General features: G+C 37.1%; 2 protein-coding genes and 1 long non-coding RNA gene across 4 annotated transcripts; 2 read left to right on the forward strand and 1 right to left on the reverse strand.

Annotated features, from left to right (window-relative positions):
* The first annotated feature begins 1990 nt into the window (after positions 1 to 1990).
* Positions 1991 to 4989, forward strand: LOC104822090. Of its 2 annotated transcripts, none has more exons than XM_010553191.2 (6): positions 1991 to 2856; positions 2938 to 3056; positions 3091 to 3156; positions 4166 to 4243; positions 4336 to 4507; positions 4601 to 4989. In XM_010553191.2, the coding sequence occupies exons 1-6, from the start codon at positions 2178 to 2180 to the stop codon at positions 4783 to 4785; spliced, it is 1299 nt and encodes a 432-aa protein (XP_010551493.1). In that variant the 5' UTR covers positions 1991 to 2177; the 3' UTR covers positions 4786 to 4989. The 2 variants fall into 2 exon arrangements, with proteins under 2 accessions (XP_010551493.1, XP_010551492.1); XM_010553190.2 differs by having other exon boundaries at positions 1993 to 2856; positions 4336 to 4567.
* Positions 4990 to 5504: 515 nt separating this feature from the next.
* On the reverse strand, positions 5505 to 10165 carry LOC104822091 (protein NRT1/ PTR FAMILY 2.13). The gene is made up of 4 exons (XM_010553192.2): positions 9781 to 10165; positions 9012 to 9229; positions 6506 to 7074; positions 5505 to 6418 (listed from the first exon to the last, which is right to left on the reverse strand). The coding sequence occupies exons 1-4, from the start codon at positions 9890 to 9892 to the stop codon at positions 5527 to 5529; spliced, it is 1791 nt and encodes a 596-aa protein (XP_010551494.1). The 5' UTR covers positions 9893 to 10165; the 3' UTR covers positions 5505 to 5526.
* A 2886-nt stretch (positions 10166 to 13051) lies between these two features.
* On the forward strand, positions 13052 to 13989 carry LOC104822092. Its single transcript, XR_773138.2, has 3 exons — positions 13052 to 13274; positions 13378 to 13533; positions 13641 to 13989. It is a non-coding gene; the product is annotated as an uncharacterized LOC104822092 (long non-coding RNA).
* The last annotated feature ends 658 nt before the right edge of the window (positions 13990 to 14647 follow it).

Here is a 14647-nt window from a genome sequence, read left to right on the forward strand (position 1 = left end):
TCCCCCCCCCCCCCACATATCCACAAAAATCACCGCTGAAAAAAAAACCCAAAATTAAAAAAGAGATCTTTTTTTTAAAGAATAAAAAAAAATTATGGGAGAAAAAAATGTGGCCGGTAAACTCCCTCCTTCATCAACCGTTTTCATTTTAATGGAGCTGATGGCCATTCCGAAGAACACCGAAGACAAGGCAACGACGCCCACCACCGCTCCGAATTGGGTGTCAATGGTGACTCGAGGAGGATCCGGAAACAGCAATCCTAGGGGATGATGATGATGATGATGATGGTGATGGTGATGGTGATGGTGATGGTGATGCGGTTGTGTTGTTTGTGACGTGTCTGTATATGTATGATATTAGGTGTAGCGTTAACGTCTACCGTTGTAGATAGTAACGGTCTGTCCAAAAGCTCTGTCCGTATTAGAGAGAAAGGGTTGGAATGTGTATATATATATATATATATATATATATATTTTTTTTTTTTTGTTTAATCCCTAATTATATATTCCTTCCATTACTGTATCAATAGTTAGCTATTCACTGTATTTGAAAACATGCACGAGTTATTAACCCTAATCGATTGGGAGTGTTCTAATCTCATTTCTTTATCTCTTTATCCTGTTTTGAGTGTTTTTGTCGGTCTTATCTCGTCAATTGGCAACTGAAAATTGATCATTGCACTATAATTGAAAATTATAGAAAGACAGATTAGAAGATTAAAACATTTTTACAAAAAAAAAAAGAATAAAAAAACATTTGGTTAAATTCAGATTGTGTAGTTATAATTGTACAAATGTTCCAATAATCAAACCCTAATTTATCTCCCATTCCGAATATATATATATATATATTGATAATCCAAAAATTCACCGGATCCAATTATATATCTCCAAAGATTATAATACAAATAAATGATCATTCTCAAATAGAAACGCAGATATGGATTAGAAATATATTTTTTTTTATCATTTTTAACCAATTGAGTCACCCAGATATTTGAATATACATACATACACATAATTCCATTGGTTATGTATAGATTTTTGAACTAAAGCCTTAGATACCTCACTCTAGGCTTTCGAGGGGGTTTCACAAGCCTAGAGCCTTTGATTTCTAACTTTCGTTGAAACAAATCAATAGAGAAATGATTCACGTGGAAAACGTTTGGAAAAAATGCAATATAGAAAGAAAGAAGCCTTCTAAATCAATCCTTCAAAAAAAGAAAAGTCTTTGATAAAATTGTTTCATATAATCATCTGAATGTTTTTATATAAATCCGATTGCTTAAGCATCTGCATTTTTTTTTTTGCCAATATTGTTTTCCAGGTTATAGATATTATAAACCACATCTATAACTATGTGTCATTGCTAGTAATAATATGTTCAACAATTTTGGAATGGTCGAATTCTAAAAATAAAAATAACTAGATAATATAAGTTACATAATGTTGCCAATGCCAGTTGACAAAAAGGAAGATGAGCAAGTCACCAAGTGTACAATGATGATGTTGGGATTTGACAAAAAGGCCATCACAATGACAATCCAACTGCCAAGTCACGATCTTCCATATGATTACACATATATATATATATATATGTATCTATATGTGTACACACTTCAGTATACGATATATCAGATTCTAAAACCAAATGGGCTTGAATCTTTAGCTAAAATTATACATAAAATCTGAATGGATCTGAGAAAAATGGATAGGCCCATGAAAAAGGACCTTCATATTGTTGGGCTCACATAATGGGCTTTAGTATTTTATTATAAAGCCCATATAAGGTGTAAAGCTACACCATTTTAACATATATTGGTCGGAATTACGTAGGCCCAATTATAGGCCCATTTAAAAAAATTCATTAGGCTTATTTCAAGGTTCAAAGCCCATTTTGTAGGTGGATCCTAAGAAAAATCTGAGGCAAGGCAAAATAAATTATTATTTGAAAAAAAAAAAAAGCAAAAAAGAAAGTGGGGGAGGCTGCTGTTTGGACTTCCCCAATCTCTCAAACCTCTTTTTATTGTTGCATCTCGAATCGAAGCGCCTCATACTTATCCATCGCTCTAAAACCCCTAACCCCTCCGCCTCTGCCGCCGCCGGTGCCCGGGGGTGATCTTTTCCGGCGACCGTTGATTTCTTCCCTTCCTGTGAAACCCTTGACCATCTCCACCATGGCGGCGATAGCTTCCTCCGACGCCACCGACGGACCTGTTCTGAGCCTCATCAACAAGCGTCTCCGTGCCCTACGCAAGAAATACAACAGGATTCTTCAGATGGAAGAGTCGATTGCTCAGGGGAAAACCATTAACAAGGAGCAAGAAGAAGTCCTACGCTCCAAGCCCGGTCTCGTCGCCACTATCGATGAGCTCGAGAAGCTTCGCGCTCCTCTCTCCGCCGCTGTGTCGGAGGAAATCAGCCTCGCCATCCAGTGTCACCAGGTTTCGTCCGATCAAACCAACGCTCTCGACAACAAGGAACGCCAAAGTGACGATTCTGCGGTTCCGCAGGAGAGCGGCGGCCACGGTGGCGCTGCGGTGGATGATCTGATGAATCTCCTGTACTTCGGTTCGCTCTTCGACGTGAAGTCCCAGAGCGAGTTTGCTTCGACAATGTTGACCAGGACGCACGAGCGAGGTTGCTGCTTGACTTACGATTACGTTACCGATGACGCGACGGATCTGCTCGGCGAACGGGATTTGGATTTGATTTCGAGGCTTGGCAGTCTGATGATTTCTCGGCCGGTGGATTCGAGCTTATCCCACAAGAACGCATTGGAGCGTTGCATCGAGCATGCCAAGCTATGGCTCGTTAACTCGGATCAACCGATTGAACAGAACGCCAATGTCTCATGTAAATTCGAATCTCCTTTGAATTGTGCTTGTGGTTTAGTTCATGTCTTTGGTTGAATTTCTGATAGATCTGGAATTTCAGATGCTGGATTGAGGGAGAAGCTGAGGAAGATAATGGCTTTTGATTACTTGTCGACAGTTCCGGAGATGAAAGCGCCGGTTGAGGTGGCCGCCGCAGCAGGGCACTACGTTTCTTTCCAGGCGACTGGTGTAAGGGAACTACGTTTCTTTCCAGGCGACTGGTGTACCCGTTGAGGCCACTATCCAAGTGGAAGGCTCAGCTGCCCATTTCCAGCAAAAGGTATGATTTTTATCACCGGTAGTTTCTGCATCATTCATATGTATAATGTATGTTACTGTTTTAGATTTCAGTCATAAAGTATGTTAATTTAGGACAACCAGTAATGTCTCTGGGTTGTGCTGTGTTTCTTCTCAGTGAATGCGAGCTCTTTGTGATATTCTTGTGTTCTTGGTATAATCGGGATGCCGTCTAACACTGAGAGCTTGTTGTCCGACATTATGAACGCCCTGACATGGTTTGTTTACAGTGGGATAATGTCTCTAAAACACGACTCTAGGCTTTGGTCCCTGCCTTATATACAATTATCCTAGTGACTGACTAGTTTTTTATCTATTGCTCTGAAACCTGTTCCTGAGGTTGAATGAGTGAACCTTCTACCTGATCCTGATGCAAATTTCCGACAACATCAGATTGTTATGTTCTCTGTTAAAAGTGGTGGGTTTTGCATTGCTTGCCGTAAAGAATCACACTTATCTGATGTAAAGCATGTGGGCAAGTGGTTAAGTCCAGACCCACAAAATAGAAGCCACCAGAATAGATCTTGACAAAGAATATTACACTTCCAGCCATAGTTTGTAATCTTGGACTAGGTAGGCCTTGAAGGGTTGATTCCCAAATATGTTTTATCCATTAAAAGGTTGTTTTTTTTGGGTACTGTGCAAAGTCTTATGCCCGAAGTAAAGGTGGGGACAACTATGTTTGGTGACTGTCACTGAAGAGAAAGTTGTCAATTTATATAGAGAGAGACTGGTACCCGAAATGTCCTCTTGCTTCTCGAAGCTGCATCCCGATGGGATGAGCTCTGTAGTAGACTGCTTTCTGCTTTGTCCATGTATTTGATCATACTTAGTGTGAGTTAAGTCTACAATGCTTGATATTGGGTCTCTCCAAAGCTTGTAAAGGATCTTCAAATGTTTCCAAAGATTGTCCTACCAGTTTGCTTACATGGCTTTCCATTCCATGCATGCATGCATGTGCTCATAATGGTGTTCAACCCCTCTGCTTTCAGGGAGAAGATCCATCAAAATTCGAAGAAGAAGGTGGAGATGTGGATGATCATCAATCGCCTCAAGACGAACACCAGAAGGTAATATAATATAATTGGACTGCAAAAATCTGCATAATCTTGTAATTCCCCCATCCCTCGAGAGTGAAAATAAAGGGATTTTCGGTTTGTAGGATGAGACAGAGATGGAAGTAGCTCAGGTTCCAGTTGAGGTTGTCGTCCCTGAACAGCAGGAACAACAAGTTCACTATCAGACAGAACAAGACCATGGTAAGAGAGAGTTTGAGCACAAGGACCAAGAGTATGTGCCTCGACGGTCATACCAGAACCAGAGAGGAGGCCGAGGTGGTGGCCGTAGGGGCTACTCTAATGGCCGAGGTGGGCGAGCCGGTGGAGGAGGTCGAGGGGGTGTCTACCAGAATGGGAGGAACCCGCGAGGTGGTGTCTACCAGAATGGAAGGAACCAGCAGTATTATGAACAGTCTGGTGGGAACTATTACCAAAAGAACTACTACAATAACTGGGGAAGGGGTGGTCGTGGTGGTGGTCAATACAACCACCATGGCTCAGCAGCTCATATGGCCGGCCATGGCTCGTCTGATGTCGGTGGTGGCTCCTCTTAAAGAGTATTTGCTTCGGGATTTGGCGTTTTGGCTTCTTCTTCTCTTCTACATGAACTATGATGAATCTGTTAATTATGTCTCCTGAAAAACTAGTCATTCAGTATTGAATTCGGTCTATTCCGGTTTGGTTCGACAGTATTTCGGTTTGATTATGGTTCGTATTTAGTTTTTATTGATAAAAACTTCTATTTTTCAACAAAAAAATGGTTTTTGTATTTTTAATTCGTTTTTTAGGAATTTACAGAAATTATAACCATCTTGTTATTATATCAGTTTTATTGATAAAAACATCTATTTTTCCAAAAAATAATCGGTTTGTGTTGTTTGATTTGGATCGGTCTAATTATTCGGTTATTTATCAAATTTACCAATAATATCTGTGACGAACCCACATGAGAGTAATATCATATCGATTTGGACAACCCTACTTTCAAGATCTCTCTTATATATGTGTATATATATATATATATATATTATGCACTTTTAAAGAAAGTAGGTAAATAAAGTTGAACAAAATAAAAAGATGGTAGAATGCAACCACGCTGCGAATGTCATATAAAAAGCTCCGAAGTCCGTAGTTTTGCATTAAGACTAAATATTATTTCACTTATATATATATATATATATATATATATATATATATATATAGTCGGAATATCATAATAGGTACATAGCTTTATACGAATACACCGCATTCGAATAAACCGCATTATTTTTTCTACATTATCCTAATTGGTTAAATCATTTCAGCGGTTTGACGGGGTTCATCTCTATATCCTCAAAAGATCGTTTCTGGTCGTCATCTCCAATCTGAAAACCGGACTTGTACCGGTAACTCCGAGCACAATACCAGAAATAAACCAGGTTAACCACTCCCAAACCGGCAATCAGATAGTAGAAGTAATCCAATTTTCCCGCGTTAATATCCTTGTTCAACCAGTCCGGCCGGCCGTTCCCGCCGGAGAATTTATGTACGGTCGTCACGATAACGCTGCTCAGGTAGCTCGAACCGGCGAAGGAGAGCGAGAAGAGCGAGTTGGCGATGCTTCTCATGTGCTCCGGGAACTGACTGTTGAAGAACTCGATCTGTCCGATGATGTTGAACGCTTCGCAAAGTCCCATCAGTATCAATTGTGGCGCCAACCAGAACACAGACATCTCCGTCATTCCGGTCGGATCTCCGGCGTTAACTGCGGCGTTTCTCCGGACTCTCTCCACCAGCCCCGCCACCACCATCGACAGGATCGCGAACACGATCCCTACCCCGACTCGTTGCAAGAGCGTGATTCCGGACTTATGGCCCGTGATTTTCCGGATAGACGGGACGAAGATCCGGTCGTAGAACGGAAGCCAGATTCCGATGGTTAGGAGAGAGATTACGGACATGGAACCTGCCGGAACTTGGAAATTCCGACCAATGTGTCGGTCCATTTTTAGGGCTTGTGATACTGTGAATGTACCTTGTTGAGACATCGTGACGAGAGCTATGATTCCCGCCGACCAAACAGGGATTATTCTGATCAGACACTTCACCTCTTCAACTTGCTGGACACTACACAATCGCCGTTGATTTGTCGGAACACCATCAACGTTCAAATCGCCTACTGTTATCAAAGCGGCTTTGTCCAAAAACCTAGTTCATAATAAACAGACAAATTAGGGTTAGGGTTACGGATTTTAATTAGTGAGGAGCCCTTCGGAGAAATGTATATATTGCTACCTGAATTGGTCGGTGTGAGGTAACTTGGACAATACGGTGGCTTTCACCGGCGGATCGTAAAACTCCACCGCGGCATCGTCCGCCGGAATCTTGACCTTCCGTTTCTTGAAGGCGGCCGAGATGACCTGAGCAATGCCGGAAAATATACTCCCCTCCGGTTTAACATACACGTAATGCTTCATCCCAAGAAAGAACAAGAGAACGGCACAAGCCATGAGACCGGTCGGAATGCTGAATCCGATGACCCAACTGATCTGGTCCTGAATATACACGACCACTGTCTGTGTAATGAGAAGAACGATGGTGAAGGTGGTGTAGTACCAGTTGAAGAAGCTGGCTACGCCTTTTAAGCCTTCTTCTGTTCGTTGGTCAAACTGGTCAACGCCGAATGGGATGCTGCATGGTCGGATTCCGCCGCTTCCGACGGAGAGGAAGGCGAGTCCAGTCAGAAGAACGCCGAGATGTAACTTGTTGGGACCGCTGACGCAACCTCCGGCCGGTGGTTGGTTGTTGCATGGCCGCGGGTGGAGCTTCGGCAGTGAGGCCGTGAGTGTTATCGTCACCAATCCCTGTAGATTATTTGATTATTATTATTATTATTATTAGCTCAATTGGTTCTAGAAACATTTTTTTTTTGTTAATTTGTTTTTTTACGAAAGAAATATATGTACCCGATGCTATTATTATCAGTTTAGCCTAGAATAGAATTGGATGACGGTGGATCTTTCTTTCATTTTTTTTTTCATTTTGCACTAACGATCAATTTAATTCCAATAAAGTATAAAATCCAAACTTTTAATATAGAATAAGCATAAATATTACTAGAAATATTTGAATAATTGGTCTAGGACACAAGAGACAAATAACATAGGTAATTGAAATTGAACTTTCAAATCAAGAGACAAAAGGAAAGTAAGTTGGAACAATTACCGAATCAATTAATCCCTTTGTTTCTTGGTAATGGAAGTTTTAATTTTTTTCCCTCTATATATAGAAAAATTAACATAATTAATATTTATTAAATTTTAAAAATGGATAATTTTAATTATGGGTAAAATTGAGAATTATTTTAAAAATCATCTAGAAATTTCTAAAATGATATCTATTTAATAACAAAAAAGTATTGTCTATAACGGAAAATATTAAGAACGAATGGAATAATTAATATTCTCGTTTAATATTTTGACAAAAACAATTAACTAGTTTAATTTATGCAATTAAAGATTTGATTGTTGGCTTATATACAAGCTAGAGAAAGTGACGTATAACCTAACAAAATTAATTAACGCTGGATATTATTAGTATTGTTCAATTGAAAACAGTCAAGGTTTAGTTGGATTAATCGTATTATTTGTCACTTCACTCAAATTATTTCCATATGGATTTTATGGCTTATTTTATATATTAATATTGCAAAATAAAGTAAAAGGAGATCAAAGAAATATTTCTCCATGTACCAATTTTAGGTCGACAACCTAATTATATATTTAACCTTGAACTAATATATATAAGGGTTGATGACAGATGAACGGACCTTTAAATTTGGATAGTTCCTTTTTTTTTACAACTTGGGATGCATCGATTTTCCACTGAACCAGTAAATTCTATTGAAGTAAGTGGTTCACCTACTGTATTTTCTCTAATAAAAATAAAGTTACCGTTTCGGGCAAAAAGTGTAAAATGGGAAGAATTTGAGATTTAAACGCAACTCTTACCAATGTGATAGAATGCCAATCCATAAAGAATTTTATTTAAAGTTGTAAGTTATCTATATATATAAAAAAAAGTTTAAATAATTAAAAAACGATCCAAAAGTTCTAATGGTTCTTTTTCTTTTTGTGATGTTGCTGTTAGGTCATTTTCATGTGATCAAATCTGCTCACTTCTTCGTTAGCAAAACGAAAACTTTATTCATTAATTTACCTCATAGTTATAATTTATTATAAATATTTCTAATAATTGTTATAGCTATCTACGCCATTATTTACTATATTAAATGTTTTTGCATCATGTTCAACGTTCTAGTCCCCAAGGTCCCTCTACAAATTTAATGCGTCACCCAACCATATAAAATAAAATAAAAAATTATATTGTTTTCTTATATTATTAATTAAAGTGTACCAAAAAAGATCTACGTTCCCTTATCCTTCTCCTCCACATGCACGATGGAAGTGCGTGCCAAGTTCCACCTTCCATCGCCACGTAAAATCAACTTTTATACGAAAAAAATATGTATTTTAAAAATATATTTGGTGAATCTAATTTTATATCTGCTAAATTAAAAAAGAAAATCTTTTTAGATTCCAGACAACCTTTAAGGGGAAAGAAAAAAAGCAATGCATTTATCATCAAATACTAAACCTAGCTTTTTTCTTTTCTCCTCTCCGAATACCAAACCATATCAATCATAGTTTAAGATTTCTACGTAGCGTTTGGAGCTTGCTTTGTTTGGTGTCATAAAATATGCAATAAAAGAGAAAAACTGATACGTAAATATGGTACGTACGAGGAGGGTGGCGAAGGAGGCAAAGGCAATGGTCTTGAAGCGACCGATGTAGGCGTCTGAGATGAACGCGCCGACGAGGGGCGTGAGGTTAGTGAGACCCGACCAGATGTTGATGACATTCGATGCGTCGACTTGTTCCATGTGGAACACTCTCATCAGATACACCATGAAGTTCGATAGCAGTCCTATCGTTCCCAATCTCTCCAACGTTTCATTTCCTGTCCAAAAAAAATATATTTAGTTTCCCTTTTTTTTTTGTTAATCTTTGATAAACAAATATACAAAAACTGACATGACAAACCATCATGACCCTTTTTGCCGTTTCTCGGCATATGAACCGGATTGGTGATTTCTGTCAAATTTGTTGGACCGACGGTTACATGTATAATATTATATCAATTCATCCATAGATCTTAACGGTGGCTTTTCTTGCTTGTTTTGTGCAAGGCTTTCAGCATGAAACGGTCCATTATATATATAAAAAAAAAGTAAAATATTTATCGGATGATTATCTTACAAAACTTGTCCTTTCCTTTTATTACCGGATCCTTTCAAATCATTCATTGCTGATATAAACTATAAAGTGCATTTAGGTACACACAAATTTATTTGGAATTTATGTCTAAGCACATCAGAATTTAATGACTATAAGCCACTACCACTATTATCACGCGGTGAAATTTTCAGTTAGATAACACTTTCAAAGCTAGAAATCGAAGAACACAAAGGGTAAAAATAAAATAGATTAAAAAAGGGAGGAAAAAATTACCTAAGATAAAGGTTATGGCTCTCCAGCCTCCATGCTTCTTCTTCTTCTCCTCATCCCTCTCGTTATGAAATTTCGGTGAACCTTTTTGAACGTTCATCTTCACGACGTCCATTAATTTCCGGCTGTGAAAACGATGAGTTCCCTCTACGGATCGGAGAAGAATTAGATGAGGAAAAACTTTTTTTTTTTGGTATATACAGAATATTATTGACTACTCTACATGAAATGAAGAGGAGATTACACACACATATATGTGTGTATTAGTTTGTATATATATTGAGCTGGAGATTGGAGAGATTATGCCACTTTCTCTCTCTATATGTATATGTAGATCTCTCAAGCTCTATAGCTTTTGCTTTTGAGCATATTGCATGGTGATGCAGTGTGTGTATGTGTATGTGTATATATAGGTGAAGTGGGAAGGAGTTTGGGTTTGTGGTCGAATACTGACTTATTCACAACCGCTTGGTAACATCCATGTGAGAAGTTGGTGGTAAAAAAGAAAATTACCAATGTGGACGTGCCATATGTTTTTTTTTTCCTTTTCTTTACGGTTTCACGTGTTATGAACCATATCTGATGTTCTATACATATGTATATATATATATATATGCGTGTATATGTATTTTTTGGAATATAATTAAATGGACCGTTTTTAAGGCAGGTGATGATAACTTGGTACATATTGCCATGTTTTTTTTTTCACGCATTTTTATGTCTTGTTTGATGGGTAATGATACCTTATGAATAGCCTTTATAGATAGCACGTACTCTTTTTTTACTTTATAATCGATGCGGGGTTGTTGACACAATAAGAGATGTGTTTTTTTTTTATTTGTAATGAACTTCGGAGATATTATAACTCTCTACACAATGTATTGATTTTTAAAAAAATATCTTTTTTTTTGTGATTGAGTGTTGTACAATTAATTTCACGGAGGACTGTCCAACTATCATGGTAGAAAAAAATATATAAATATTTTAGCATGTGGTATTTTTTGTGGTAGGAGTTACTTTAGGAAATTGATGAAAATGGGCCCAAGATATGTCCGTATTAAATTATATCGACCGCTAGAGATATGGCATTACCATGAGTTATTTGGATTAGACTTTTTGTAATGAAATATGAATGGAAGGATCTTATGATCTTCATCAACAAAGAAATACTTATTAATGGTGCAAATATATATATTTATATATTTATATATATATATATATATATATAAAGAACATCGATATAGGAATTATGAACACTCTTAAAATTCAATTTGGATTAAAAGAAAAAAAAATCATTTTCTATATATCACTAAATAAATAAGTATATATATTTTTGAACTTAATAATGTTAATGAATCATTCATACTATTAAGAGTTCAATTTGGATTCAAAATACTTACTCGAGACAGATGCAGACTAGTGGGGGAGATCAGGTAAGCGGCACGAGTGCCTAACAGTGTGGCATGAGCTAGAAATAGACAGAAAATGCGTGTCGTTTTGCGGGGTGTTGGGCCTCCACGTGGGCCCATTTCGGAGTTCTCCCTCGGCGTCTCTCAACCGTCGGATCAACAATAATCCGATCGCTTGTAGCCGTTCGATCGGTGGATGATCGGAAACAGCGCGTGACGCAAACGGACAAATCGGCTTAAACGCGTTTTGTCAACACATATATATCTCCGAAGGCAATGAGATGTGCCGATTTCGCGACAGCGAAATGTGTAAGAAAACAGACAATAAGCAAAAAAAAAAAAAAAAAAAAAAAAAAAAACGGGAAATCGGGTCAAATAAGTCATTATCGAATAATAATATGGGCATATTGGGTTCGGTAGATGATGCCAAATATTCGATGAATAAAGTTATCAAAATTAGAATCGTAACGTTGTGAAATGCGGTACTACTTAGAATGCGAAATGATAGTCTAGCAGTTTCGTCGGGGAATCAAAATTGGCTTACTAATCCATATATACGAACGTGTGGACACGAAAATTGGCTTATTAGATATCTATTTTATACATTTTTAAAATTGTATTTATCTTTTTTACACGTTTCTATTATGTATCTTACTCATGTTACAAAACTTTCCAAAATCTAATCTATTATAATTACTTTGTATGATAAATTCTCGTAATTTTAGTCAAACGTATTCCAAAACTTGTTTTTTTTAAAAAAAAAATTGTCATCTCATTTCTCAAAAGTTGTTTTCTTATATTATATATTGAAGGCGTCAATAATTCAAAGGGTTGATACCGATACGATTATATTGCATTATTGTTTTGTAAGCAAATACGAAAATTCTTAGGCTAGCGAAAGATATATATATATATGGTCCCACGGATTAAATTTGGATCGTATCGTGGCAATCAAATCATACACAGATTTGGCTCATATATATATATTTTTTTGTATTTTTATTTATGAGTTCTAATTCACAAAGGCGTCACCGTTAATTAATGTACGAGCCACTTGACACCACATGGTTGCGTTCCCATTTCGTCCTTTGATTTTCGTACATCGAATCAAATTGTACATGGCACTTAATTTACATATGGATTATCTCTTCGGATTTTGGAAATTCTTTGAGGCGTATATATATATGATGGCTATATTATTATATACACACCTCTCCGGTATGAGGGTGCTACTGAAATTTGAATATTCCCGAATCACTTTTTGTTTTGTCAATTTCTCGATTATTATTTGATGTGGACCGACCCTGAAAAAAACCGATATTAGAATATGTTCATCGTCGACATGAAGTTCCCGATCTCGATATCAGTATTTGCACGATCGAGAGAAGTTTCCGATCCTTTTTTTTTTTTGAAGGGTTATGCCTCGTTCCTGTTACTCTATACACAGTAGAGTTCATATATCGTTTAGAGGTGACAAAATCACTTCAAATTCATTATGGGATTAATTTCATTAGTAGAGAGAAAAAGACGCAATTAATTGCGTGATTAGAGATTGACTCCAGACTTAGAAGATTAAGTGGACAGTGAACATCCTAATTATAAAAAAAATCAATTTTATTTACCACAAAATAACAAAATATTTTATTTAACTAATATAAATATCTAAATAAATCAAACCTAATATTAAAATAATATTCTAATATATTGTTCATATAGATCTCTAAAAAAATATTTTAGCTTATTTCTAGTTCATAATATCTTTTGATAAATTTTCAAATCTATCTCTTGATAAAAAAAATACACGTGCATATACATTCAAATAGTGAAGCATATATAAACACTATATATAGAGACATGTTTAATAATAATAGATGCTGTAGATATGTATAAGAATCTCCCAAAGTTGAAAATAAATAATTTGCTTTTTTGTGTGCAAGTGACGATGGTTACTCAAATCTTGTCTGAACAACCAAAAGTTACTTTAGGAGGAACATGCCTAGTGGTCAATCTGAGAAGATGTCTTAGACACACTGTTCGTTGCTTTCCGAGTGGATGCACCAAAACGGCGTCGTAGAACCGAATCATCAAGTATCCACATGCCTCGCACGAGCTATTCTCTCTCTCTCTCTCTCTCTCTATAAATATATATATATAACTTGTAAAATTGGTTGGGGGATGATATGTATGATAGGGATGGCAATTGGGACTGGAGTTGCTATGGCAAATAGGGCTGCTGATGCTGTGTTGGGTCCTCGTACCATTCAGCATCAAACTGCTGTATCTCCTGTCTCAAACAGCATTCCTTCTTTCTGGGCCTTGCGATCTGCACTACAGAGCCTTCCGAGATGTATGTCTATTCCTTCTCTCTCTTTGTTTCTGAATTGAAATGTGTGTATGCATGCATGCATGCAGGTATGTATGTATGTGTGATTTTTATCATGCATACGTTTGCAGTGTTTGAACGGCAACGGGAGCGACATCAGCAAATGCCAGATTTACGTGGACATGCTTTCTGAATGCAGGAGGATTTCCGGTTATCCGTCCGGTTCCTTGGTTTGACCTTATTATCTCCATCCGAATTTGTCCTTTTTTTATTAATTAATAAAATAATTCCTATGATCAGTATTATCATCTCAAGTTTCTACTTTATTTATTTATTTATTTATCCAATAAATAGCTTCAATGAATTGGGCCTGTTTTATTCTACCCGAATTTGTATTGGGCTTATTGCATTTCTTGTTGGGCCTTTTGATACTTTCAAATAATGTCTCCTTTGGACCCACCCTTTTTGTAATCGAATGTTTTTTTTTTATTCATTCGGAAGTCCACACGCACGAGCCTGCAACACACGCGTGGGAGGTAAATCAGCTCAGTAACGGGTTGACATGCGAAGCAGGTAAATGGTAAGGAAGAACGACATCAGGATTCGATCCCTCCACCTCAGGGGTGACCCCCTGCTCCCTTACCACCTGATCTAGCCCTTGCGGGCGACTGATAGGCGAAGCAGGTAAATAGTTTGTAATCGAATGTTATATGTCATTTTATGTGATAAGGATTCAGTGATTAAAACTAAGGCAGGTCGCTTATGTAGCTAATAACCGAAAAAATATCTAATGGTTATCATTTTTTTTTTAAATCGAAAAAACCGAATCTGAATCCGAATCGGACCGGAGAGATAGTAAATTCCTTTAAAAAAATGACTATTTTTTTCGTAATCTAATATAACCGAATGTAAAAATCGATTTTTTTTTTAAAAAATCGAAATAATTAAACTCTGTATAATCCAATCAAACCAGAATCGAAATCCGGATAATCCACGGCTAGATTTAATGGGGCAACGCTACCAGCGAGTGTTTGGCGTCCAAGCCTCCAACATGACAAAGTGTCCAAATCATGTCTCCATCTTCAGCACGTGACCCCCTCTCTCTCTCTACATGATTAGAACAAGAGAAAACGTCTAG

The sequence above is a fragment of the Tarenaya hassleriana genome, unplaced genomic scaffold (genome assembly GCF_000463585.1).
Source record: "Tarenaya hassleriana unplaced genomic scaffold, ASM46358v1 Cleome35, whole genome shotgun sequence".
NCBI lineage: Eukaryota > Viridiplantae > Streptophyta > Magnoliopsida > Brassicales > Cleomaceae > Tarenaya > Tarenaya hassleriana.

What these genes read in the sequence shown, in the direction of transcription:
- LOC104822090 (XM_010553190.2), top strand. Translation starts at nt 2,178, where the DNA reads ATGGCGGCGATAGCTTCCTCCGACGCCACCGACGGACCTGTTCTGAGC. An exon ending in CTGCCCATTTCCAGCAAAAG is followed by an intron (nt 3,157 to 4,165) that starts GTATGATTTTTA and finishes CTCTGCTTTCAG; the next exon opens with GGAGAAGATCCATCAAAATT. An exon ending in CTCAAGACGAACACCAGAAG is followed by an intron (nt 4,244 to 4,335) that starts GTAATATAATAT and finishes TTCGGTTTGTAG; the next exon opens with GATGAGACAGAGATGGAAGT.
- LOC104822091 (XM_010553192.2), bottom strand. Translation starts at nt 9,892, where the DNA reads ATGGACGTCGTGAAGATGAACGTTCAAAAAGGTTCACCGAAATTTCAT. An exon ending in AGCCATAACCTTTATCTTAG is followed by an intron (nt 9,230 to 9,780) that starts GTAATTTTTTCC and finishes TTTTTTGGACAG; the next exon opens with GAAATGAAACGTTGGAGAGA. An exon ending in CCTCCTTCGCCACCCTCCTC is followed by an intron (nt 7,075 to 9,011) that starts GTACGTACCATA and finishes AATAATCTACAG; the next exon opens with GGATTGGTGACGATAACACT.